Below are 26,217 nucleotides of genomic sequence, written 5' to 3'. Positions count from 1 at the left end.
CGTCCGCCAAGAGGAAACCGAGAACTGCGGGGAGCAGCTGGTTACTCATAAAGTGGGAATCTTACACGACTGGTCGGAAGAGATGTTGTGCGGAACGAGGACAAAATCATCGGTGTCGCAGGAGGAATTCTTGCTACTGGTGCTGGCGGAATCTTTGGACACCTGAAGGTAATTCGGAGGTCCCAAGGGTGGCGAGGACAGGTTGTCTTCTTGGATGTGCTGCATATCTGGAAGGGACTGGAGAGAAGAGGGAAGAACCTTGAGGCAACAGGTTTGCAAAGACAGATGGGGAAATTCTAACACCACCACCAATAATAATAATAATAATAATAATAATAATAATAATAATAATAATAATAATAATAATAATAATAATAATAATAATAATAATAGTAACAGAGTTGGAAGGAACCTTGGAGGCCTTCTAGTCCAACCCCCTGCTGAGGCAGGAAACCCTCCACTATTTCAGACAGATGGCTATCCAACATTTTCTTAAAAACTTCCAGTGTTGGAGCATTCACAACTTCTGGAGGCAAGTCGTTCCACTTATTGATTGTTCTAACTGTCAGGCAATTTCTCCTTAGTTCTAGGTTGCTTCTCTCCTTGATTAGTTTCCGCCCATTGCTTCTTGTTCTACCCTCAGGTGCTTTGGAGAATAGTTTGACTCCCTCTTCTTTTTGGCAGCCCCTGAGATATTGGAACACTGCTATCATGTCTCCCCTAGTCCTTCTTTTCATTAAACTAGACGTACCCAATTCCTGCAACCGTTCTTCATATGTTTTAGCCTCCAGTCCCCTAATCATCTTTGTTGCTCTTCTCTGCACTCTTTCTAGAGTCTCAACAACTTTTTTTACATCGTGGCGACCAAAACTGAATGCAATAGTCCAAGTGTGGCCTTACCAAGGCCTTATAAAGTGGCATTAACACTTCACGTGATCTTGATTCTATCCCTCTGTTTATGCAGCCCAGAACTGTGTTGGCTTTTTTGGCAGCTGCTGCACACGGCTGGCTCATATCTCTATAGAAGGGATGTTGGCAACTGGAAGACCTGTGAACTTCAACTCCCAGAATTCCCTAGCCAGCATGTTGAGACTTTGGAAAAAAAAAAGTGCAGAGAAGAGCAACTAAGATGATTAAAGGCCTGGAGACTAAAACACACGAAGAACAGTTGCAGGAGGATTTGTCTCCGATACCACCTTATATTTTCAATTTACTCATTGGAACTAGAAATTGTGTTGGAGGGAAGAAGTGAGGACTTTGAAAGTCTGGGGAAAAAAAAATTCATTAAACCAAAGCATTTTTACTTTTGGCCAATGATACGCTTGGACAAGCTTAGGTACAAATGCCGTTTCCGGCTACGATTCAGGGCCTCCTCCATGGCTTGTTTTGATCTCAGATATCTCACAAGGAAAACAGGTCCTATTCCCTGAGCAGTCACCCTTCCCCTTAAAGTTCACAAGTAAAAAAATTCTTCGGTCCAGTTTGATGCAACATTTTATTTATATATTTACTCCCACCGATGTGGCTGCCCATTTCATCAAAGAAGCGACCCCGGGCGGCGCACAACGAAGCTAAAGCAATTAATAAACACCTAAAAACCATGATCAGGATTACAGATGAAAGGATTAAAAAGACACATTAAACACAAAGCGAGAACAAACAAAACAGCAGATGAAGGGATGTTAATAAGAATGAAGATACTAGTTCACCTCCCCCTGAGGATCCGTGGCCCACCGGCCTAACCAGATCTTAACAGCCGTGGTGGCGCAGTGGTTAGAATGCAGCAGTGCAGGCTACTTCTGCTTACTGCCGGCTGCTAGCAGTTCGATCCTGACCAGCTCAAGGTTGACTCAGCCTTTTGTCCTTCCAGGGTGGGTAAAATGAGGACCCAGATTGTTGGGGGCAAGAGGCTGACTCTGTAAAGGCTATAAAAGACCCTATGGAGTAGTATGTATACATGTATGTATGTATGTATGTATGTATGTATGTATGTATGTATGTATGAAGGAAGATGCATTTGTTACAATCCAGTATTACAGGCTAACTCTGCCCACAGCCAGGAAATTCAATTCTGACTGGCTCAAGGTTGACTCAGCCTTCCATCCTTCCGAGGTGGGTAAAATGAGGACCCAGATTGTTGGTGGCAAGAGGCTGACTCTGTAAACTGCTTAAAGAGGGCTGTAAAAGGCCCTATGGAGCAGTATGTAAGTCTAAGTGCTATTGCGAAGGAAGGAAGGGAGGGAGGGAGGGAAGGAGGGAGGGTGGGTAGGGTAGGGTAGAATGGAGTGGAATGGAATAGAATAGAATTCTTTATTGGCCAAGTATGATTGGACACACAAGGGATTTGTCTCTGGTGCATAAGCTCTCGGTGTACACCCATACAACCACAAAGTGATAAGTCACAAGTGATAAGTGATAGATTGCCAATCACAGTTACTGCCATTCATCATAAGATACAAAAAAAAACCAAAGTGGCAAGTCATAAGATACCGATAGGAGAAGATAGCAGGATAGATGAGAAAGGAGGGGATAATAGCAATACAGCCAGCTACATAAGGTAAATTTCTTAGGCTTATGTGTTACGGGAATTAAAGAGAGAGCCATAAATAATAATAATAAAGAGCTTAATAAAGAAAGACCCAACCTAGAATTAAGGAAAAAGTTCCTGTCACTGAGAACGATCAATCAGTGGTGGGGACACCCTTTGATGCACAGCAAATGCCCATCCATCTGCGCCCCCCCCCCAAGTTCAGAAATACAGAGAACCAATTTTCCAAATCTGAGCAGAACTTACTGGGGGAGAAGCGAACCTGCAGGAAGGAGAACTACCACAGGATCCACCAGAGACTGAACCAGCAGGTGCTGGCACAGGTACAGGACAAGCTGGAGGGAGAAAAAAAACACCCCAAAACAGACAAAAATGAGACCATAGACAGGTGGGCTGCAAAGAATGAACAATTTCAAAAGGACAAGCATCGTTCTTCGTAGAGTATCTGGACAGGTGCCTGCCTCCAGGGGGTTTGCAGTCCAGATGAGGGGTCTCCAAACTTCACCACTTTTAAAACTTGTGGACTTCAACTCCCAGAATTCCCCCAGTCAGTCCATTCGTCTTAAACGTTGCCACGCGCTAGCTGGGGAATTCTGGGAGTTGAAATCCCCAAGTTTTAAGGGGATTGAATTTGGATGGCTGGAGAATTCTGGGAGTCGAAGTCCCCAAGTTTTAAGGGGATTGAATTTGGATGGCTGGAGAATTCTGGGAGTCGAAGTCCCCAAGTTTTAAGGGGATTGAATTTGGATGGCTGGAGAATTCTGGGAGTCGAAGTCCCCAAGTTTTAAGAGGATTAAATTTGGATGGCTGGAGAATTCTGGGAGTCGAAGTCCCCAAGTTTTAAGAGGATTAAATTTGGATGGCTGGAGAATTCTGGGAGTCGAAGTCCCCAAGTTTTAAGGGGATTGAATTTGGATGGCTGGAGAATTCTGGGAGTCGAAGTCCCCAAGTTTTAAGGGGATTGAATTTGGATGGCTGGTCCCCTTTTGTGACTTTCTGACAAACAAACTCCACAGGGGAAACCAAATTCACTTAACAACCAAGTTACTAATTTAACGACGGCAGTGCTTCACTTAACCAATGTGTCAAGGGAAGTCGTAATACGGAGGCGAAACTCAACAAATTTCTCACTGAGCCGCATACATTTTGGGCTCAAGCGTGGTCGTTAAGTCGAGGACTCCCTATGTTTCAAATCAATCAAGGTGGAAACAGACAAATCCGCCCACAGGCCTGGTTTTTAGCCTCCCATCCCAAAGGCCTGAAGGAAAGATCTGGCTGTTTCACGCTTTACGGGAAGCACAAAGGGTCAGTCGAGAAAGACATTTCAACTTACATTTTTTGACCGTTGAAACTTGATCCAGGAACGGGTGACTGAAGAAAGCTTCTGTAAGAGAAGAGGAAAAACCACCACAAACTTAAGAGTTTAGAAATTGCCCTTTACAATCAAAGCCCACTTGTGGCTAAGAAAGCATTCATATAATACACAGTCAGGTGAGGTTTCCAAAGGCAGAGGCAACGCAGTTGGGAACAGAAAACATACCCTGGAATCCACAGGTACTGTATATGTGCTCAATAGTAGTACCTCTGAGAGGGATCTTGGGGTCCTAGTGGACAACCATTTAGATATGAGCCAGCCGTGTGCAGCAGCTGCTAAAAAAGCCAACACAGTTCTGGGCTGCATCAACAGAGGGATAGAATCAAGATCACGTGAAGTGTTAGTGCCACTTTATAATGCCTTGGTAAGGCCACACTTGGAATATTGCATCCAGTTTTGGTCGCCACGATGTAAAAAGGATGTTGAGACTCTAGAAAGAGTGCAGAGAAGAGCAACAAAGATGATTAGGGGACTGGAGGCTAAAACATATGAAGAACGGTTGCAGGAACTGGGTATGCCTAGTTTAATGAAAAGAAGGACTAGGGGAGACATGATAGCAGTCTTCCAGTATCTCAGGGGCTGCCACAAAGAAGAGGGAGTCGGGCTGTTCTCCAAAGCACCTGAGGGTAGAACAAGAAGCAATGGGTGGAAACTAATCAAGGAGAGAAGCAACTTAGAACTAAGGAGAAATTTCCTGACAGTTAGAACAATTAATCAGTGGAACGACTTGCCTGCAGAAGTTGTAAATGCTCCAACACTGGAAATTTTTAAGAAAATGTTGGATAGCCATTTGTCTGAAATGGTGTAGGATTTCCTGCCTGGGTAGGGAGTTGGACTAGAAGACCTCCAAGGTCCCTTCCAACTCTGTTGTTGTTGTTGTTGTTATTGTTATTTAAAAGAGGGCATTGCCCACCCCTTTGGCTTCGTGCAGTGACCAGCCGGTGATATTGAGTGACCTGTGGCAGAGCTGGAATCTCATCTGGTGCCTTGTGACTGTCGCTTCCCAGCAGGTGGGAGATGCAGGTCCCAAAAGCATCCAGGGAAAACCAAGCTGGAGAAGTTTCTATTTATTACATCGCTGTTTCCTAATGTCAGCCATTATAGAATAGAATAGAATAGAATTTTTATTGGCCAAGTGTGATTGGACACACAAGGAATTTGTCTTGGTGCATCTGCTCTCAGTGTACATAAAAGAAAAGATACCTTCATCAAGGTATTTTCAGATGGTGTGGACTTCAATTCCCAGAATAACCCATGCTGGCTGGGGTACTTTGGGAGTTGAAGTCCACCCATCTGATCCAAGGCCCAAAGGTGTTTTTTTTTTTTCAAAAGGCATCTGGACTTTGGTTTTTCCTTGAAGTTTGTGGTCGTAGGTCTGTAAAAAAATAAATAAACAATTACACTATTAACCCAAAGCAGTAGTCTTGATAATTAAAGGAAGTACATCAGCTCTAAAAAGCATTTCTATTTGCAATCAATAAAGATGAAAAACATAATCCAGGGGCCTTTGGAAAAAGCACCTTTGGGACAACTATGACCGGACCTGGGATGGATATGGCCATATAGAATAAAATAACAGAGTTGGAAGGGACCTTGGAGGTCTTCTAGTCCAACCCCCTGCGCAGGCAGGAAACTCTACACCACTTCAGACAAATGGTTATCCAACATCTTCTTAAAATTTTCCAGTGTTGGAGCATTCACAACTTCTGGTGGCAAGTTGTTCCACTGGTTAATTGTTCTCACTGTCAGGAAATTTCTCCTTAGTTCTCTCCTTGATTCGTTTCCTCCCATTGCTTCTTGTCCTGCCTTCATCTGTTCTGGAGAATAGCTTGACCCCATCTTCTTTAGGGCAGCCCCTGAGATACCGTGTTTCCCCAAAAATAAAATCCTGTCTTATATTTTTTTTGAACCCTGAAATAAGTGCTTGGCCTTCTTGCCATGCGCTCAAAAGCCCAATTGGGCTTATTATCAGGGGATGTCTTATTTTGGGGGAAACAGGATATTGGAAGACTGCTATCATGTCTCCCCTGGTCCTTCTTTTCATTAAACTAGACATACCCAGTTCCTGCAACCGTTCTTCATATGTTTTAGCCTCCAGTCCCCTAATCATCTTCGTTGCTCTTCTCTGCACTCTTTCTAGAGTCTCCACATCTTTTTTATATCGCGGCGACCAAAACTGGATGCAGTATTCCAAGTGTGCCAGCTTGACATCACTCTTGTCGGGAGGACTTGCCAGAAAAAAATGAGCCCCCCGAGCTCCATTTTTGGCTGCCACAGCCTCCTGCAACCCTCCGTCAGTGAGTTTTGTTTTTGCTGGCAGAAGCACTGCAGGCCAGTCCTTTGCTGTTTCCAGGGCGGCCCCAACGGGCCAGATCGAAGTACTCTGCGGGCCAGATCCGGGCCCTGAGTTTGACACTCCCTTGTTTAGGATTTCCTGCTTGAGCAGGGGGTTGGGCTAGCAGGGGGGCAGAGATCGACCCCGAGGCGCCTCACTTGTGGGGTGTCGCAGGGGTCGATTCTCTCGCCTCTCCTGTTCAACTATTGCCTTACACACTGTAAGCCGCCCTGAGTCTTCGGAGAAGGGCGGGATATAAATGTAAACAAAAAAAAAAATCTATATGAAGCCGCTGGGTGAGATCATCAGTGGTTTTGGGGTGAGATACCAACTGTACGCTGATGATACTCAGCTGTACTTTTCCACCCCAGGCCACCCCAACGAAGCTATCGAAGTGCTGTCCCGGTGCCTGGAAGCCGTACGGGTCTGGATGGGGAGAAACAGGCTCAAGCTCAATCCCTCCAAGACGGAGTGGCTGTGGATGCCGGCATCCCGATACAGTCAGCTGCAGCCGCGGCTGACTGTTGGGGGCGAGTCATTGGCCCCGATGGAAAGGGTGCGCAACTTGGGCGTTCTCTTGGATGGGCGGTTGTCTTTTGAAGATCACTTGACGACCGTCTCCAGGAGAGCTTTTTATCAGGTCCGCCTGATTCGCCAGTTGCGCCCCTTCCTTGACCGGGATGCCCTATGCACGGTCACTCATGCTCTCGTTACCTCTCGCTTGGATTACTGCAATGCTCTCTACATGGGGCTCCCCTTGAAGAGCACCCGGAGGCTCCAGTTGGTCCAGAATGCAGCTGCGCGGGTGATAGAGGGAGCCGCTCGTGGCTCCCATGTGACACCACTCCTGCGCAGGCTGCACTGGCTACCTGTGGTCTTCCGGGTGCACTTCAAGGTGCTGGTTATTACCTTTAAAGCACTCCATGGCATAGGGCCGGGCTATTTACAGGACCGCCTACTGCCACCGACTGCCTCCCACCGACCCATGCGTTCTCACAGAGAGGGACTCCTTAGGGTGCCGTCCGCCAGGCAGTGTCGGCTGGCGACCCCCAGGGGAAGGGCCTTCTCTGTGGGGGCTCCCACCCTCTGGAAAGAACTTCCCCCAGGACTCCGCCAACTTCCTGACCTTCGAACCTTTTGCCGCGAGCTTAAGACATATCTATTTATTTGCGCAGGACTGGCGTAGGATTTTAGTTTTTAAATTGCTTTAATGATATTTTAATTTGGGCCAATTTAATAAGTTTTTTAAATATGATTTTTATCTCGTATTTATTCTTGTTCTATTTTACCTGGCTGTGAACCGCCCTGAGTCCTTCGGGAGAAGGGCGGTATAAAAATCCAATTAAATAAATAAATAAACAAACAAACAAACAAACAAATAAATAAATAAGACCTCCGAGGTCCCTTTCAGCCCCATATAAACAGTGAAAGGGGGTTGCCTCCAGAAGTTGTGGATGCTTCAACACCGGCGGCTTTTAAGGGGATTGGGTAACCCTTTGTAATTTGTATAGGGCTTCCTGCAGGAGGTTGGACTAGAAGACCTCTGTGGACCCCTCCAACTCTTTTATTCTGGAAGTTGAACCCACATATCATAAAACGGCTAAGGTGTTATTATAATCAAGTGGTGACAGATCTAGGATTGGGGGAGCGGGGGAATATATTTCACACTTTCTATACTGTACCGCTTACCAGACTCCGAGGAGCTCACCTATGCAAAACCATAAAACCTTACAAACAGCAAGAAACCCCAGCAAGTAACGCCAAGGAAGCAGCTTCGATCCCCACAAAATTAAGAATCAAATGCCCAGTTAAAAAAAAAAAAGGAGGAAAGAAAAGCTGATTTAACATCCCTTTTAAACGCTAACAACTTAATAAACGTTACGGCATAAGAGAATGTCCCGTATTTACTTCTACGCCTGGATCTGACTGCAAACGTATTCTGAATTTTTGCCGCCCTTTGGACGTTTCCCCGTTTCACACCAAACTTGCTAAAAGCTGAACGGGACAGAAAGAAAGAATCCCATTTGAGGAGCCTGGTTTTCCACCTTACAAATAGTCCTCAATTTGGCATTTTAGAATAGAATAGAATAGAATAGAATAGAATAGAATAGAATAGAATAGAATAGAATAGAATAGAATAGTTGGAAGGGACCTTGGAGGCCTTCTAGTCCAACCCCCTGCCCAGGCAGGAAACCCTCTACCATTTCAGACAAATGGTTATTTAATCTCTTCTTAAAAACTTCCAGTGTTGAGAGTGTTCACAACTTCTGGAGGCAAGTTGTTCCACTCATTAATTATTCTGTCAGGAAATTACAGCCACCCATTTAGTGCAGCGTAGTCAACCTTTTTATACCTACCGCCCACTTTTGTATTTCTGTTAGTAGTAAAATTTTCTAACCACCCACCGGTTCCACAGTAATGCGCCGTGTATCGTCATCTGCGCAAGCCTCTCACGCATCGTGGATTGAGTTTTGGGGGGTGGGGGTGCGCCGGCTACCAGCTCTGCTTGTCTGTTACAGCTGGGTGGTGTGGGGGGGGAGATGCGCGAGCTATTCTGGGACGAGGCTCTTTTGTTTGCGGTCGCACTATTGCGCCATTTAGTTTCACTTACGTAACACGAACTAAACTTATGCGCGGGCGATACAAATAGTATATTTTCAGAAATTTAAATTGTCACGGGGAATTTTAGGAAAACCTAATGAAACTGTTTTTAAATAATGCTATGAATTTTTTTTTTTTAAAGTCAATTAAATTAAAAAAAGGAAAGTGCTTCAGTATCAGACAAAACCCTTACCACCCACCATGAAAGCTGGAACAGAACTGAAAAAAAGGGACATACGACTAGTCCTCACCCTTGTGACGAACACAGTCATGTCATCAAAATTTTGGCATGTGTTTACGACGGTGACAAGAGTCCCTTCTTCCTTGTTTCCCTCCCTTCCCTTCTTCCTTGTTTCCCTCCCTTCCTTCCCATGAAATTGCAGTTAGCCTGCAATACTGCATTATAACAAATATGCCACCATAGCTTCCTTTCTTCCTTGTTTTCCTTCCTTCCCTCCCTCCCATCTGGGTCCCCGTTTGACCCACCTCGGAAGGCTGGAAGGCTGAGTCAACCTTGAGCCGATCAGGATCGAACTACCTGGCTGTGGGCAGAGTTAGCCTTCAACGCTGCCTTCTAACCACTCAGCCACCACGGCTTGTTAAGTCAAGGGCTACCTGAACTAGGGTGATTTCATTTCAAGAGACCCCCCTCTCACGCGCTGGCTGTGCTGTCCTTAATTTCACGAAGGGCGAATCTGTGCAGAGGCGGCTTCCTCGCCAAGGCTGTTTTCCCTCCATTTGAGATGGGCAAGGCTATTAACTCTCCTCCCAGAGGACTCTCTGCCCTTCTGAGCAGCCGAAGGGGGAATCGGATCGATAAAAGAGGGCATCTGGATTACGGTCAGAAACAGGCAGGCTTTTACGTATAGGTGGTGCATCCTGGGGCTGTTCCTATCATTTGCATTCAGTTTTGGTCACCGCAATATAAAAAAAGATGTGGAGACTCTAGAAAGAGTGCAGAGAGGAGCAACCAAGAGGATTAGGGGACTGGAGGCTAAAACATACGAAGAACGGTTGCAGGAACTGGGCCTGGCTAGTCTAGGGAACAGAAGGACCAGGGGAGACATGAGAGCAGTCTTCTAATCTCTCAGGGGCTGCCCCAAAGAAGAGGGAGTCAAGCTATTCTCCAAAACACCTAAGGCAGGGGTGAAATGCTCCCGGTTCGGACCGGATCGCGCAATCCGGTAGCGATGGGGGCAGGTAGTTCGGAGAACCGGTAGCAAAAATCCCTGCCCCTCCCCCCCAACTGCCCCCCCCCTCGCTGTTCTTCTTCTCTGTCCCTGAAGCGCTCGGTGGTGATATAGCTGCAAATGACTGCCGTGGCACTTCAAAGGGCCACACTACAGCTGATCAGCGCTGTAGTATTTTTAAAGAAGGTAGACCGGGACCTGTCAGTAAAAGGCAACTGGTAGACCGGGGCCTCTATTTTTAAAGAAAGTAGACCGGTGCCTCCCAAGTTTTGTATACTTTATTATTTTTATTAATTATTATTGACCATTCCCATTCAGTCACACCCACCAATTAAGGCTCGCCCGCAGAACCGATAGGAAAATTTTTTAGATTTCACCCCTGACCTAAGGGTAGAACAAGAAGCAATGGGTGGAAACTAATCAAGGAGAGAAGCAACTTAGAACTAAGGAGGAATTTCCTGACAGTGAGAACAATCAATAAGTGGAACAACTTGCCTCCAGGAGTTGTGAATGCTCCAACGTGAGATTAGACAACCATTTGTCTGAAATAATATAGGGATTCCCGCTTGAGCAGAGGGTTGGACTAGAAGACCTCCAAGGTCCCTTCCAACTCCCATTATTCTTTGTTCTATCAAACAAATCTTGAGCTATTTCTATCAAACCATCGTAATTGTTTTGTTTTTTTAAAACAAAAAACTTTCTGGACCGGGATGCCTTATGCACAGTCACTCATGCTCTCGTCACTTCTCGCCTGGATTATTGCAATGCTCTCTACATGGGGCTACCCCTGAAGTGCACTCGGAGACTCCAGAATGCGGCTGCGCGGGTGATTGAGGGAGCTCCATGGTGCTCCCGGGTAACACCACTCCTGCGCAGTCTGCACTGGCTACCTGTGGTCTTTCGGGTGCACTTTAAGGTTTTGGTTACCACTTTCAAAGCGCTCCATGGCTTAGGGCCCGGGTACTTACGGGACTGCCTACTGTTACCCCATGCCTCCCATCGACCCGTACGCTCTCACAGAGAGGGTCTTCTCCGGGTGCCATCCGCCAAGCGGCTGGCGGCCCCCAGGGGAAGGGCCTTCTCTGTTGGAGCACCTACCCTCTGGAACAAACTTCCCCCTGGTTTGCGCCAAATATCTGACCTTCGGACCTTTTGCCGGGAATTAAAAACTTACTTATTTATCCAAGCGGGACTGGCCTGATTTTAAATTTTTTAATTTTTTAAATTTTAATTTTGAAATCTTATACGGGGTATTTTTAGGTTGGGTCAATTGACGGTTTTAATTCGGCCATTATCGAATATGTATTTTAACTTTGTATATTTTTTATTGTTTTTATGTATGGCTGTACACCGCCCTGAATCCTTTGGGAGAAGGGCGGTATAAAAGTTTAAATAAATAAATAAATAAAATAAATTAAAAAAAAGAGCTCATAACTTTTTTGATTGCATTGGAGGGATGTTAAAAAGGGGAAAGACGATAAAAACTGCCTGCTGAATTACTATTAATTTTTACTAGGAGTCTAAACTGCAGGTTCAAGCCCCACCAGGCCCAAGGTCGACTCAGCCTTCCATCCTTTATAAGGTAGGTAAAATGAGGACCCAGATTGTTGGGGGCAATAAGTTGACTTTGTATATAATATACAAATGGATGAAGACTATTGCTTGACACATTGTAAGCCGCCCTGAGTCTTCGGAGAAGGGCGGGATATAAATGCAAATAATAAATAAATAATAATAATAAATAATAATAAACGTGGGAGAGAAATTCACATTTACATTGCTTCTGCTCTCCAGAAGCAGAAGCGATGGACAAAGACAATTGTGTTGCTTCACTAAGGGAGAACAAGCACGTAAAACCTACAGTTGGGTAATACGTGTACTCCTTGACTTGCCACAGTTCATTTAGCGACCGTTCAAAGTGTTACAACGACGGCACTGAAAAAAGTGACCTGTGGCCGTTTTTGCACTCTTACGACCATGGCAGCATCCCTATGGTTACGTGATCAAAATTCAGATGCTTTGGCAGCTGACTCGTATTTATGGCGGTTGGAGTGTCCCGGGGTCATGTGATCCCCCTTCTAACAAACAAAGTCGATGAGGAAGCCAGATTTGCTTAACAACCGGGTTATTAATTTAACAACCGCAGTGATTCACTTAACAAATGCATCAAGAAAAGTCGTAAAACGGGGGCAAAACTCACTTAACAAATGTTTCGCTTTAGCAACAGAGAGTTTGGGCTCGTTTGTAGTCCTATGTCAAGGACTAGCTGTATTCTTAGATTCCTTCTGCTCTTAAAACTTTAAAAAGGGCCGCGGTGTGGCTCAGGCTGTAAGAAGCCTGTTATTAAAACACAGCTGCCTGCAATTATTGCAGGTTCGAGTCCCACCAGGTCCAAGGTTGACTCAGCCTTCCATCCTTTATAAGGTAGGTAAAATGAGGACCCAGATTGTTGGGGGGGGGGGCAATAAGTTGACTTTGTAAATATACAAATAGGATGAGACTATTGCCTTACACACTGTAAGCCGCCCCGAGTCTTCAGAGAAGGGCGGGATATAAATGTAAATAATAAAAAAAATTAAAAAATTAAAAAATGGACAAAGGCAGATGGAGTTGGTTGGGGCGGGGGCACGAAAACACTCGCAATCTACAACTGCGCTTTTGTTGGGGTTATTGAAAAGTACACCCAAACTCCCACACGCATGTGTGGCCGTGTGCATGTTTTGTTGGTCTTATGTTTGCAACAACTGCCACAGTTGGCAGTTGAAACGCCTTCTCTCCGATGGAAAGGGAGAAGGAGGGAGCGAGAAAGAAGAAAGGGAAGAGGAGAGGAGGAAAGGTAGGGGGAATAAGAGTAGGAGAGAAGGTTAGATAGGGAGGAAGTAGGGTGGAGAGGGAGAAAGGAAGGGGAAGTAGAGAAGGAGTAGGAGAGCAGAAAGGAGGGAGGGGAAGGAGTGAGAGGAGAAGAAAGGATTGCTGTGAAAAGGAAAAGATGAAATGGAAGAAAGGCAACCCCGAATATATTAGGATAAAAATTGAAATAGTTAAAAAAAAAAAGAATGAAAGAGAATGAACACGAATAAAAATGGAAAAATTAGAACTTGAGGGCGAAAGAAGATGGGACTTAATAAAATGAGCAAGGAAATATTAGGAAATGAATAAAAACTATGAAAAAAGAATATTTTGGCAAAAAGTGTAACTAAGTAAAATATATTTGAATATATTGAATTGTATAAGAGATGATATGGCCAATACTCTGTTCATTAATCATGTATGTGTGTGGGGGGGACTAAAAAAAAAATCAATACAAACTTGTTCTAATTAAAAAACAAAAGCGTTCACCTTTAGCCTTTCAGGTAGGCCGATAAGTCGTCCTTTTATTGACAAAAGGTACCTTGGAACTTCCGCAGGAAAAACAGCGTGTGTTTTTGTGAAGGGGTGTGTGTGTGTTTGTGTGTGTCAATGATTATGGGGCGGATGCTCTCCACACGCCTCCCCTAAACCTCCCCTAGTTTAAGAAAAAAAAATGCTTTGTGTTTTTCTGCTGGGAATTGTTGATGGGGGATGATTAACAAAGGTGAAAGCAAAGTGTGTGTGTGTGTATGTGCCTGTTGGCAAAGCAAACAACAAGGGCTAAAATCAAGAGCACATCGGCCACCTGGAACGTTTGAAATCCCTGGAGGAAAAGATTGGACATCCCCAGGCAGAACAGGGTGTTCTGAAATCCAGACGGAACGGTCTGCTGGAAAAAAATAACAGCCGCTTTATCTGGGACGAGAACAGAAAGTCCTGGACGATGAGCTTGCAAGAACCAACGGAGCGATAGCTTTAAAGAACTCTAAAAAGAACAAAATAATAAGAGTTGGAAGGGACCTTGGAGGTCTTCTAGTCCAACCCCCTGCTTAGGCAGGAATCCCTACACCACTTCAGACAAATGGCTATCCAACATTTTCTTAAAGATTTCCAGTGTTGGAGCATTCACAACTTCTGCAGGCAAGTCATTCCACTGATTAATTGTTCTAACTGTCAGGAAATTTCTCCTTCGTTCTAGGTTGCTTCTCTCCTTGATTAGTTTCCACCCATTGCTTCTTGTTCTGCCCTCAGGTGCTTTGGAGAAGAGCTTGACTCCCTCTTCTTTGGGGCAGCCCCTGAGATATTGGACCACTGCTATCATGTCTCCCCTAGTCCTTCTTTTTATTAAACTAGACATACCCAGTTCCTGCAACTGTTCTTCGTATATTTTATCCTCCAGTCCCCTAATCATCTTTGTTGCTCTTCTCTGCACTCTTTCTAGAGTCTCAACATCTTTTTTACATCGTGGCGACCAAAACTGAACACCCTATTCCTAGTGTGGCCTTATATTTCTTATCTTACTGATTAACCTTCACTGGACCCAGGTCCACTTGTTAAATTAGCCACACGGCTGTTAAGTGAATCGGGCTTCCCCATGGACTTGGCTGGTGAGAAGGTCGCAAAAGGGGATCACATGACATTGGGACACTGCAACCATCATAAATATGAATCGGTTGCCAAGAGGCTGAATTTTGACCACATGACCTGCAATCATTTTGATGCTGCAGTCGTTGTAAGTGAAAAAAAATGGTCATAAGTCATGTTTTTCCAGTGCCGTTGTAAACTCTGAACGGTCCATTAAACAAACTGTTGTAAGTCAAGGATTACCTGAAGAGCTTTGTTTTACAGATGATAATCAAGACTGGCAAAGAGGGAAGCGTGCATGGTAAGTTAGTGGTGTGCAAAACTAGCAAAAGCAGAGCTAAGCAGTTAATTCTGATTTTCCTATGTTGACTGAATGAGATCGAAAAAGGCTCAGGCTATTGCAGTGGTTTCAGGAAATGCTTTGGGGGAAAACTTCTTCCCAGCAGATGTGCTGATGGCAAAAATCTAAATTCAGAAAATGTAGAGAGAGCCAGTTTAGTCCAGTTGTTAAGGCACCAGGTTAGAAAGCAAGAAACTGTGAGTCTAAATCCCATCTTAGCCATGAAAGCCGGATGGGTGACTTTGGGCCAATCACCAGGCAGTGAGTTTTAGTCCCGCCTTAGGCATGAAAGCTGGTTGGGTACTTTGGGCCAATCACCAGGAGATGCGGAGTTCTAGTCCCGCCTTAGGCATGAAAGTCGGCTGAGTGAATTGGGCTAATCACCAGGAGAAAGAGAGTTCTAGTCCCGCCTTAGGCATGAAAGCCGGTTGGATGACTTTGGACCAATCACCAGGAGATGGTGAATTCTAGTCCTGCCTTAGGCATGAAAGACAGTTGGGTGATTTTGGGCCAATCACCAGGAAAAAGGGAGTTCTAGTCCCGCCTTAGGCATGAAAGTCGGCTGAGTGAATTTGGGCTAATCACCAGGAGAAAGAGAGTTCTAGCCCCGCCTTAGGCATGAAAGCCGGTTGGGTGACTTTGGACCAATCACCAGGAGACGTTGAATTCTAGTCCTGCCTTAGGCATGAAAGCCAGTTGAGTGATTTTGGGCCAATCACCAGGAAAAAGGGAGTTCTAGTCCCGCCTTAGGCATGAAAGTCGGCTGAGTGAATTTGGGCTAATCACCAGGAGAAAGAGAGTTCTAGCCCCGCCTTAGGCATGAAAGCCTGTTGGGTGACTTTGGACCAATCACCAGGAGACGTTGAATTCTAGTCCTGCCTTAGGCATGAAAGCCAGTTGAGTGATTTTGGGCCAATCACCAGGAAAAAGGGAGTTCTAGTCCCGCCTTAGGCATGAAAGTCGGCTGAGTGAATTTGGGCTAATCACCAGAAGAAAGAGAGTTCTAGTCCTGCCTTAGGCATGAAAGCCGGTTGGGTGACTTTGGATCAATCACCAGGAGAAAAGGAGGTCTAGTCCCGTCTTAGGCATGGAAGTCGGCTGGGTGACTTTGGGCCAATCACCAGGAGAAAGGGAGTTCTAGTCCCGCCTTAGGCATGAAAGCCGGTTGAGTGACTTTGGACCAATCACCAGGAGACGGTAAAGTCTAGTCCCGCCTTAGGCATGAAAGCCAGTTGGGTGATTTTGGGCCAATCACCAGGAGAAAGGGAGTTCTAGTCCTGCCTTAGGCATGAAAGCTGGTTGGGTGACTTTGGACCAATCACCAGGAGACAGAGAGATCTAGTCCCGCCTTAGGCATGAAAGCTGGCTGGGTACTTTGGGCTAATCACTAGGCGACAGGGAATTCTAGTCCTGCCTTAGGCATGAAAGCCGGTTGGGTGATTTTGGACCAATCACCAGGAGACAGAGAGTTCTAGTCCTGCCTTAGGCATGCAAGTCGGCTGGGTGACTTTGGGCCAATCACCAGGAGACGGTGAGTTCTAGTCCCGCCATAGGCATGAAAAAAAAAGAGCCATCACTGTTTTTCACACAATTGATGCAGCCTCCCCAGAGTCACATGATCAAAATTCAAATGCTTGGCAACTGGCTCAGGTTTATGACGGCTGCCGTGTCCCGGGGTCGTCTGATCCCCTTCTGCGACCTTCTGACAAGCAAAGTTAATGCGGAAGCCAGATTCACTTAACCACCGTGCCTCTAACTTCACTGCAGCAATTCACTTAAAACTTCGACGGCAAGCATGGTTATAGAATGGGGCTAAACAGTTAACAACTGTCTCCCTTAGCAACCAAAATTTGGGGCTCCATTGTGGCCGTACGTCGAGGACTGCCTGCAGGTACAAATGCTTTTAATGAAAATCCATTCCAATTTCCAGACCACGGCTGAATAACAAAGGCAAGAGTTAACATAACAACAGAGTTGGAAGGGACCTTGGAGGCCTTCTAGTCCAACCCCCTGCCTAGGCAGGAACCCTACACCATCTCAGTCAGATGGTTATCCAACATTTTCTTAAAAACTTCCAGTGTTGGAGCATTCACAACTTCTGCAGGCAAGTCGTTCCACTTATTAATTGTTCTAACTGTCAGGAAATTTCTCCTTAGTTCTAAGTTGCTTCTTTCTTTGATCAGTTTCCACCCATTGCTTCTTGTTCTGCCTTCAGGTGCTTTGGAGAATAGCTTGACTCCCTCTTCTTTGGGGCAACCCCTGAGATATTGGAACACTGCTATCATGTCTCCCCTAGTCCTTCTTTTTGTTAAACTAGACATACCAAAGAAGTTCTTTGGTATGTCTAGTTCTAAATGTCCTCCTTTTTTCTCTTCTCTTCCCTCCCCGCCCTTCCTTCGTTCTCTGTTGTTTGTCGAGTCACGTCTTTCTGAGAATTTGTTTTCCACAGAGAACAAAGTTTACTCAATTCCAGGCAAAGGGGAATATGGGCAAAGGGGAAAAAACAAAACAAGCCCATTTTCTTCCCTGCAGGCAATTAAAGCCAAATTGGAGCCATTGTTTTCCATCTCCTGGGCATCAGCTGATCGGGCGACTGAGCACAACTTTGAGCTGGCAACAGGACGGATTTCGTCAGAAACTTTCCCAGACAACAATCGCAAGAGCCAAGAAAGATGTTAAGACGTCAGCACTATAAATAACTTGGCAAAGCTATTTTCAGAACTGGTTTTGTTCTAGGGATTTATATATATATATATTTATTATTAATCATTAACGCAACGGGTCCGACTTTACAAGCTTGCTCCTGCTTTAAATGTGACTTAAAAGAAATAAACGCAACCTTGGAATGCGGCTGTGTTTGTAAGGAATTCAGGATTATCTAAGTATCTCACACTGTTTACCAGCCACCGTCCCTAACTGGAAGCCTTCCAATCAAACGTCTCTGGGCAAGGCTGGGCATCGAACCAACCGCTGAGCCGAAGTGACAAACCCAGGGGGGAAATTGCTCACTCTGCGGGTATTGGCTTTTTAATGCCAACTTCTGTCAATTAGAGCTCTCGTAGACCCCCCCCCCAAAAAAAGGAAAATAAAACGAGGTGCCATCAGGAAATCAATCCAGATTTAATCGCTGGATTGAAAAAGCCTAGCCCAGATAATAAAACACCCATCCGGCTAGGTGCAGGGCCAAACAATAGGCTTGGAAGTCACTATTTTTTATAATTGTCCACTAGTGCAGGGGTCTCCAACCTTGGCAACTTTAAGACTTGTGGACTTCAACTCCCAGAATTCCTCAGCCAGCTTTGGAATTCTGGGAGTTCAAGTCCACAAGTCTTAAAGTTGCCAAGGTTGGAGACCCCTGTCTAGTGGATAGTATAGTATAGTATAGTATAGTTTAGTTTTGTCACTTTGAATGTATACTAACTGGCATACATTAAAAATGAAATTTCGTTGTATACAGTTCTTAAGGAGTCACCACCTCCAGTTTTAAAGATGACAAGAAAGGCTAAAACACACGAAGAACGGTTGCTGGAATTGGGTATGTCTAGTCTAACAAAGAGAAGGACTAGGGGTGACATGATAGCAGTGTTCCAGTATCTCAGGGGCTGCCCCAAAGAAGAGGGAGTCAAGCTATCCTCCAAAGCACCTGAAGGCAGAACAAGAAGCAATGGGTGGAAACTCATCAAGGAGAGAAGCAACCTGGGTAATAAGGAGGAATTTCCTGACAGTGAGAATTAGCCAGTGGAATGACTTGCCTCCAGAAGTTGTGAATGCTCCATTACTGGAAATTTTAAATAAAAGAGATTGGGCAACTCTTTGTATGAAATGATATAGGGCCGTGATGGCGAACGTATGGCATGTGTGCCAGAGGTAGCACACAGCGCCCTCTCTGTGGGCACGCGCACTGTTGCCAGCTGCTCTCTTTCTGGTTCTGTCACACGCATGCGTACATGAAATAACCCACAAAATTGCTGTATTGGTAATTGCCACACCAGCCTAGCACAGTGACAGCGAATCCTTTTTGGCACCGAGTGCTGAAACCTGGAAGAGAGCAGCTGGCTGATGCGCATGTGTGTGGCAGCCAGCTCCTCTTCCGGGGTCTGTTGTGCGCATGTGCGCCAGCCAGCTGGTCTGGTGTGCATACGCAGCAATCAGCTGATCTCTTCCAGGTTCCGGCACTTGGTGCCGTCACTGATATAGGGTTTCCTGCCTGAGCAGAGGATTGGATTAGAAGACCTCCAAGGTCCCTTCCAGCTCCATTTTAATTGATTCTCCATTCTATTCTATTCTATTCTATTCTATTCTATTCTATTCTATTCTATTCTATTCTATTCTATTCTTATTGCTATTCTATTCTATTCTACTCTTATTCTATTCTATTCTATTCTATTCTTATTGCTATTCTATTCTACTCTTATTGCTATTCTATTCTACTCTTATTGCTATTCTATTTTATTCTACTCTTATTGCTATTCTATTCTATTCTACTCTTATTGCTATTCTATTCAATTCTATTTGCTATTCTACTCTTATTCTATTCTATTCTATTCTATTCTATTCTATTCTTATTGCTATTCTACTCTTATTGCTATTCTATTCAATTCTATTTGCTATTCTACTCTTATTCTATTCTATTCTATTCTATTCTTATTGCTATTCTATTCTACTCTTATTGCTATTCTATTCTACTCTTATTGCTATTCTATTTTATTCTACTCTTATTGCTATTCTATTCTACTCTTATTGCTATTCTATTCAATTCTATTTGCTATTCTACTCTTATTCTATTCTATTCTATTCTTATTGCTATTCTACTCTTATTGCTATTCTATTCAATTCTATTTGCTATTCTACTCTTATTCTATTCTATTCTATTCTATTCTTATTGCTATTCTATTCTACTCTTATTGCTATTCTATTCTTATTGCTATTCTATTCTTATTGCTATTCTATTCTTATTGCTATTCTATTTTATTCTACTCTTATTGCTATTCTATTCAATTCTATTTGCTATTCTACTCTTATTCTATTCTATTCTATTCTTATTGCTATTCTACTCTTATTGCTATTCTATTCAATTCTATTTGCTATTCTACTCTTATTCTATTCTATTCTTATTGCTATTCTACTCTTATTGCTATTCTATTCAATTCTATTTGCTATTCTACTCTTATTCTATTCTATTCTATTCTATTCTATTCTTATTGCTATTCTATTCTACTCTTATTGCTATTCTATTCTTATTGCTATTCTATTCTACTCTTATTGCTATTCTATTCTTATTGCTATTCTATTTTATTCTACTCTTATTGCTATTCTATTCTATTCTTATTGCTATTCTATTCAATTCTAATCTTATTGCTATTCTATTCTATTCTTATTGCTATTCTACTCTTATTGCTATTCTATTCTTATTGCTATTCTATTCTATTCTACTCTTATTGCTATTCTATTCTATTCTGTTTGCTGTTCTACTCTTATTCTATTCTATTCTGTTCTGTTCTATTCTGTTCTATTCTTGTTGCTATTCTACTCTTATTGCTATTCTATTCAATTCTAATCTTATTGCTATTCTATTCTATTCTTATTGCTATTCTACTCTTATTGCTATTCTATTCTTATTGCTATTCTATTCTATTCTACTCTTATTGCTATTCTATTCTATTCTATTTGCTATTCTACTCTTATTCTATTCTATTCTATTCTATTCTATTCTATTCTATTCTTATTGCTATTCTACTCTTATTGCTATTCTATTCAATTCTAATCTTATTGCTATTCTATTCTATTCTTATTGCTATTCTACTCTTATTGCTATTCTATTCTACTCTTATTGCTATTCTATTTTATTCTACTCTTATTGCTATTCTATTCAATTCTATTTGCTATTCTACTCTTATTCTATTCTATTCTATTCTATTCTATTCTTATTGCTATTCTATTCTACTCTTATTGCTATTCTATTCTTATTGCTATTCTATTCTACTCTTATTGCTATTCTATTCTTATTGCTATTCTATTTTATTCTACTCTTATTGCTATTCTATTCTATTCTTATTGCTATTCTATTCAGTTCTAATCTTGTTGCTATTCTGTTCTGTTCTTGTTGCTATTCTGCTCTTGTTGCTGTTCTATTCTTGTTGCTGTTCTATTCTGTTCTGCTCTTATTGCTATTCTGTTCTGTTCTATTTGCTGTTCTACTCTTATTCTATTCTATTCTATTCTATTCTATTCTATTCTTATTGCTATTCTACTCTTATTGCTATTCTATTCAATTCTAATCTTATTGCTATTCTATTCTATTCTTATTGCTATTCTACTCTTATTGCTATTCTATTCTTATTGCTATTCTATTCTATTCTACTCTTATTGCTATTCTATTCAATTCTATTTGCTATTCTACTCTTATTCTATTCTATTCTATTCTATTCTATTCTATTCTATTCTATTCTATTCTTATTGCTATTCTACTCTTATTGCTATTCTATTCAATTCTAATCTTATTGCTATTCTATTCTATTCTTATTGCTATTCTACTCTTATTGCTATTCTATTCAATTCTATTTGCTATTCTACTCTTATTCTATTCTATTCTATTCTATTCTATTCTATTCTATTCTATTCTTATTGCTATTCTACTCTTATTGCTATTCTATTCTATTCTACTCTTATTGCTATTCTATTCTATTCTATTTGCTATTCTTTTATTGCTATTCTCTTATTGCTATTCTCTTATTGCTATTCTCTTATTGCTATTCTATTCTATTCTATTCTATTCTATTCTATTCTATTCTATTCTATTCTATTCTTATTGCTATTCTCTTCTCTTCTGTTCTGTTCTGTTCTATTTCTAATAAACTATGTCTAATAAACTATGCATTTCTCAAGTCAAGCATTGTTTCTATCTAGAGGTTCAACCCGGGGTCATGTGATCACCAAGCAAAGTCAATGGGGAAGCCAGATTCACTTAGCAACCACGTTACTAACTTAGCAATTGCAGCGATTCACTCAACTATTGTGGCAGGAAAGTTCATAAATGCGGGGGAGGCCCCCCCAAAATTCACCTAAACAACCGCCTCGCCTAGCAACAGAAATGTTGGTCGCCATTTTTACTTACTCTTTTTTTCTTCTTTTCACTTACTCTTTTCATGTATCCAAATCATGTTTATACTTTTATCTGTTATCTTATGTATGATTGACAAATAAATTACAAATTAAATTAAATTATTATTATTAAATAAATAAAATAAAATAAATTGTGGCCGAGGATTCCCTGAACTGAGTCTATAAAATGAGGCAGGTGATTCTGCCACCAACGGTAATTATTCTGTTCCGATTTATTTTAGAGCGTTGATTTTTTTTTTTTAATCCTGGTCTGTCGATCCATAATAAAAAGGCGAGGTGGGTTGGGGAAGGGCTTACGCTAAAGGCTGGCTGTTTTACCTTGCTCCCTTCCGTTGTGTCCTACTTGAGAGGCAGCTGTCGGAAAGAGTCCCCTTGGGTGTTAAGTTTCGAGTAGGCAGAAGGGGCTGTGAAGCTCCAGCCAAGCCTCGGGATGCAATGTGTTGTGTCTGTGCCCCCCCCCGAGCCAGGCCCCCTGCCAGAAAGTGACTTGGAAAGTGAGGGGGAAGAGCCGTCAGGACTTACCTCGGGAGCACCGGCTTCCCTGGCTCAGCTCCAGGAGCCAGAGACAGGCCAGGTGGAAGAGATAATGAGGCCTCCATCCCCTGACTCTTTCCCCCCAGGCCATGCCTCCAGACCCAGCTGATGGCAATCAGGCCTGGCTGGACCCTAGGTTTCGTAGGCAGGAGAGGCGGGAACAACAGAAGCAGGGGTGGGGCAGGCCTAGAAAGTGCTGAGTCATGGAGCCACACCCCACAGGATATAAAGGCAGCGAGAGCTGCTGTGCCTCTTCGTAGCAGGCAAATCAACTGCTTGACTAGAGCTGAAGTTTGTTCCTGGGTGACTCATCGGTGTCAAGGGAGATAACAGAGACACTTGGCAGACGCTCGCTATTTTGCTGCCAGAGCTGATAGTGCCAGCTAATTAAGCCATTGCTCGGACGGAGGCGAAGGGGGACAGAACACAATGACTGCAGAGCTTGAGATCCGATTCCAGGAAGGTCCTTCAAAGCCTGAACGGGCATCTGTCTGCAAGTCCTTCACGCCACAGCAGCTGCGTCAAAGGATGGCCTCACACGAGCCAAACAAGAGACACCACTGCTTTCAGAAGCTTTCAGAAGTTGTAGGCAGGGGCTGAATTTGCCTCCCGCAACAAGTGCGCAGTCAGAAGCACCTTGTCTATGGAGATTCTCAGTGGCGGGCTGCTGCCGGTTCAGACCGGTTCGGGCGACTCAATTGGCCAAGCGTGATTGGACACACAAGGGATTTGTCTCCCTGGTTCATAAGCTCGCAGTGTGCATTCAAAAAACAAAGCAATAGGTCCTATATTATATTATATATATTACAATAATTAATCGTTAAGATACAACTAGTGATAAATCATAGATAGGAGAAGGTAGTAGGAAAGATAAGGTGAGAAGATGAGAAGGATAATATCAATACAGCCCTACTACATGGGTAAATACCGATCACTTTATTGTTTACATGCACAGTGAGAGTTTATGTCATCATCATCCACCCACCCGGACGCAATCCTGTCCTGTATCGCTGTATACACCCACCCACCCCAGCACCGACCACGAAGGATAACTAGAATGCTGTCTGGCCTGTGAAGAAATCCAAGTCTGACACCCCTGTGTTAGGGGAAAATATGAAAAGGGATTTCTACAAAATTCCCTGAGCTCCTGAAGGAAAGGCAGGAAATATGGTATTGTCTAAGTACAGTACACAAAATTGTCTGCTACAACGTTTTACCTGTCTACGACTTCTTCAGCTTCAACCACAACAATACACGGGCAAACAATCGGTACAAACTCAAAGTAAACCGTTCCAAATTCGATTGCAAAAAATATGATTTCAGCAACAGAGTGATCAGTGGCTGGAATGCTCTACCCGACTCCGTTGTTACAGCCTCAAACCCCCACAGCTTCAACCTCAAACTGTCTATCGTGGACCTCACCCCATTCCTAAGAGTTCTGTAATGGGGGAGTGCATAAGCCCAACAGCGTGCCTACCCTCCCTGTCCTACTGCCCCCATTTGTTTGTATTCATTTCTTTCGTTCGTCTCCATGTTTATATTTATATTTCCTATCTTGTACATGTTTGACAAACTAATAAATACAAATACAAATAATAACCTAGCAAAGGAAACAGGAAAGGCCGTCTCAGATGCTGGCCAGCTCAAGTTGACCTTTCCTGCAACCAACAAAACTTCCACAATCAATCAATTTGAGCTTCTTGTAAAAGTCACACCGCTCTGTTCATGTGAACGGATCATTGCTTTGATTTCAAATCAGATCAGACACAGGGGATCAGTTCCCTACTGAAAAGGAAGAAAAAAGGAAAGGAAAGGAAAGGTAGAGGAGAGGAGAGGAGAAGAAAGGGGGAGGAATGGAAAGGAAAGGAAAGAAAAGGGGGAGGAAAGGAAAGGAAAGGAAAGGAAGAAGAAAGGAGAGGAGAGGAGAGGAAAGGAAAGGAGAGGGGGAGGAGAGGAAAGGAAAGGAAAGGAAAGGAGAGGAAACTAAAAGAAAGGAAAGGGGCAGGAAAGGCTTTTTTAAAAGCATCCCGGATCTTTTACTCACCAAAGTCCATTCTGTCTTTCTGGTTTCGCTGAAGCAAGTTCAGAAGCAAATCAGACAAGTAAGCTGACGTTTCCCTGGGGATGCTAAAAGCAAAGCCAAAAAAAAAAAATTAGGGTGGCAGCTCCTCCTGAGGTTCGAAGCCATCCAGATGGGTTGGAATACCGTGCCATCTTGCAGCTACCTAGACCAGGGGTCTCCAACCTTGGTCCCTTTAAGACTTGTGGACTTCAACTCCCAGAGTTCCTCAGCCAGCAAAGTCCACAAGTCTTAAAGGGACCAAGGTTGGAGACCCCTGACCTAGAGGACCCAGGCTGAGGGGGGCAGGGAGCAAGCTAGGACATTGAAATCGGTTGCCACAATTGAGGTCAACCTTACCTCGGGATGAGGTTTCTGTTCTTCTCGTAAAACATTCGCAGATCCTGAGGACTATTCGCCTGCAAAAAAACAAAAAAAGGGATTAATTTAAGATTACGTAGGGCGTTCTGAGGTTGGCTTCACCCAACACCCAAAGCCAGACGGCAGTTTCTTTGGTTCCGGTGTTGCGCAACAGGATTAGCAAAGCACAGTGTTTTATTTTAGAAAGTTTAGGACGGGTGTCAGCGACCTGCGGCTCCAGAGCAGCACGCGGCCTCTTTGGGCCCTCCGCTGTGGCTCCCTGTCAGGTGATCCTACCACTGGCTGGGCTCCGCCCCTCACCCTCCCCTCCCAGTCAGTCCTCGCCTAGCCTGAAGGACAGCGGGGGATGGAGAAGTTTTGTGATTCCCGGTGTTTTTTTTAACAACCAGGTTCTCGGCTGGGTAGGCGTGGCTAGGGGGTGCGTCATGTGACTTGCGGAAGTGAGTGACGTCGAGTTGGCCACGCCCACCCAGGTTTTGTGGCTCCCAGTGTTTTCTTTTCTGTGGGAAACGGGCCCAAATGGCTCTTTTGAGCGTTTAAGGTTGAAGGCCCCTGGCTTAGGAGGAGAATGAGCAGTGTCCCGGAACCAAGGAGGCAGCAAATGGAAGTCCGTGTCAGGGCAAGCTGCTCGAGCAAACCTCACTCCTTACTCCCTACTAGCACTGATGATGTTACTTAGTTGGGTAATGAAACGCCTGCAAGAAAACAACCAAGTTCAGAAAGAACGAAGATCCCACCATCCATCCATCCATCCATCGTCTGGACTACTGCAATGCTCTCTACATGGGGCTCCCCTTGAAGAGCACCCGGAGACTTCAGCTAGTCCAGAATGCGGCTGCGCGGGTTATTGAGGGAGCGGTTCGGAGCTCCCACGTAACACCTATCCTGCGCAGACTGCACTGGCTACCTTTTTTCCCCCGAGTGCGCTTCAAGGTATTGGTTACCACCTTTAAAGCGCTCCATGGCTTAGGACCGGGCTACTTACGGGACCGTCTACTGCCGGCCTCTATCTCCCAGCGTCCGGTACGTTCCCACAGAGAGAGACTCCTCAGAGTGCCGTCAGCCAAACAGTGTCGACTGGCGGCCCCCAGGGGGAGGGCCTTCTCTGTGGGGGCTCCGACCCTGTGGAACGAGCTTCCCCTCGGGCTTCGACAACTACCTTGACCTTAGGACCTTCGCCGCGAACTTAAAACCTATTTATTTCATATGGCTGGACTGGCCTGATTTTAAATTTTAAATTTAAATTTTAATTGAACTTTGATGGGTTTTAAATTTCTGTAATTTTATGGGGTGTAATG

At 43.9% G+C, this 26,217-nt stretch overlaps 1 protein-coding gene across 4 annotated transcripts in view; it reads right to left on the bottom strand.

Annotated features, from left to right (window-relative positions):
* Window positions 1–26,217, bottom strand: part of ULK2 (unc-51 like autophagy activating kinase 2) — a 159,957-nt gene that overhangs the window by 68,826 nt on the left and 64,914 nt on the right. For all 4 annotated transcript variants that reach the window (XM_058164032.1, XM_058164033.1, XM_058164034.1 and 1 more), the window contains 5 exons: window positions 24,899–24,957; window positions 24,524–24,606; window positions 3,882–3,932; window positions 2,795–2,883; window positions 66–237 (listed from right to left, as the gene is read on the bottom strand). In XM_058164032.1, coding sequence (XP_058020015.1) covers window positions 66–237; window positions 2,795–2,883; window positions 3,882–3,932; window positions 24,524–24,606; window positions 24,899–24,957 — 454 coding nt within the window. The remainder of the gene's footprint in view (window positions 1–65; window positions 238–2,794; window positions 2,884–3,881; window positions 3,933–24,523; window positions 24,607–24,898; window positions 24,958–26,217) is intronic.

The sequence above is a fragment of the Ahaetulla prasina genome, chromosome 1 (assembly GCF_028640845.1).
Source record: "Ahaetulla prasina isolate Xishuangbanna chromosome 1, ASM2864084v1, whole genome shotgun sequence".
NCBI classification, from domain to species: Eukaryota; Metazoa; Chordata; class Lepidosauria; order Squamata; family Colubridae; genus Ahaetulla; species Ahaetulla prasina.
Note: the sequence above shows the minus strand (reverse complement) of the source record. Positions and strands in the feature narration are given on the sequence as shown.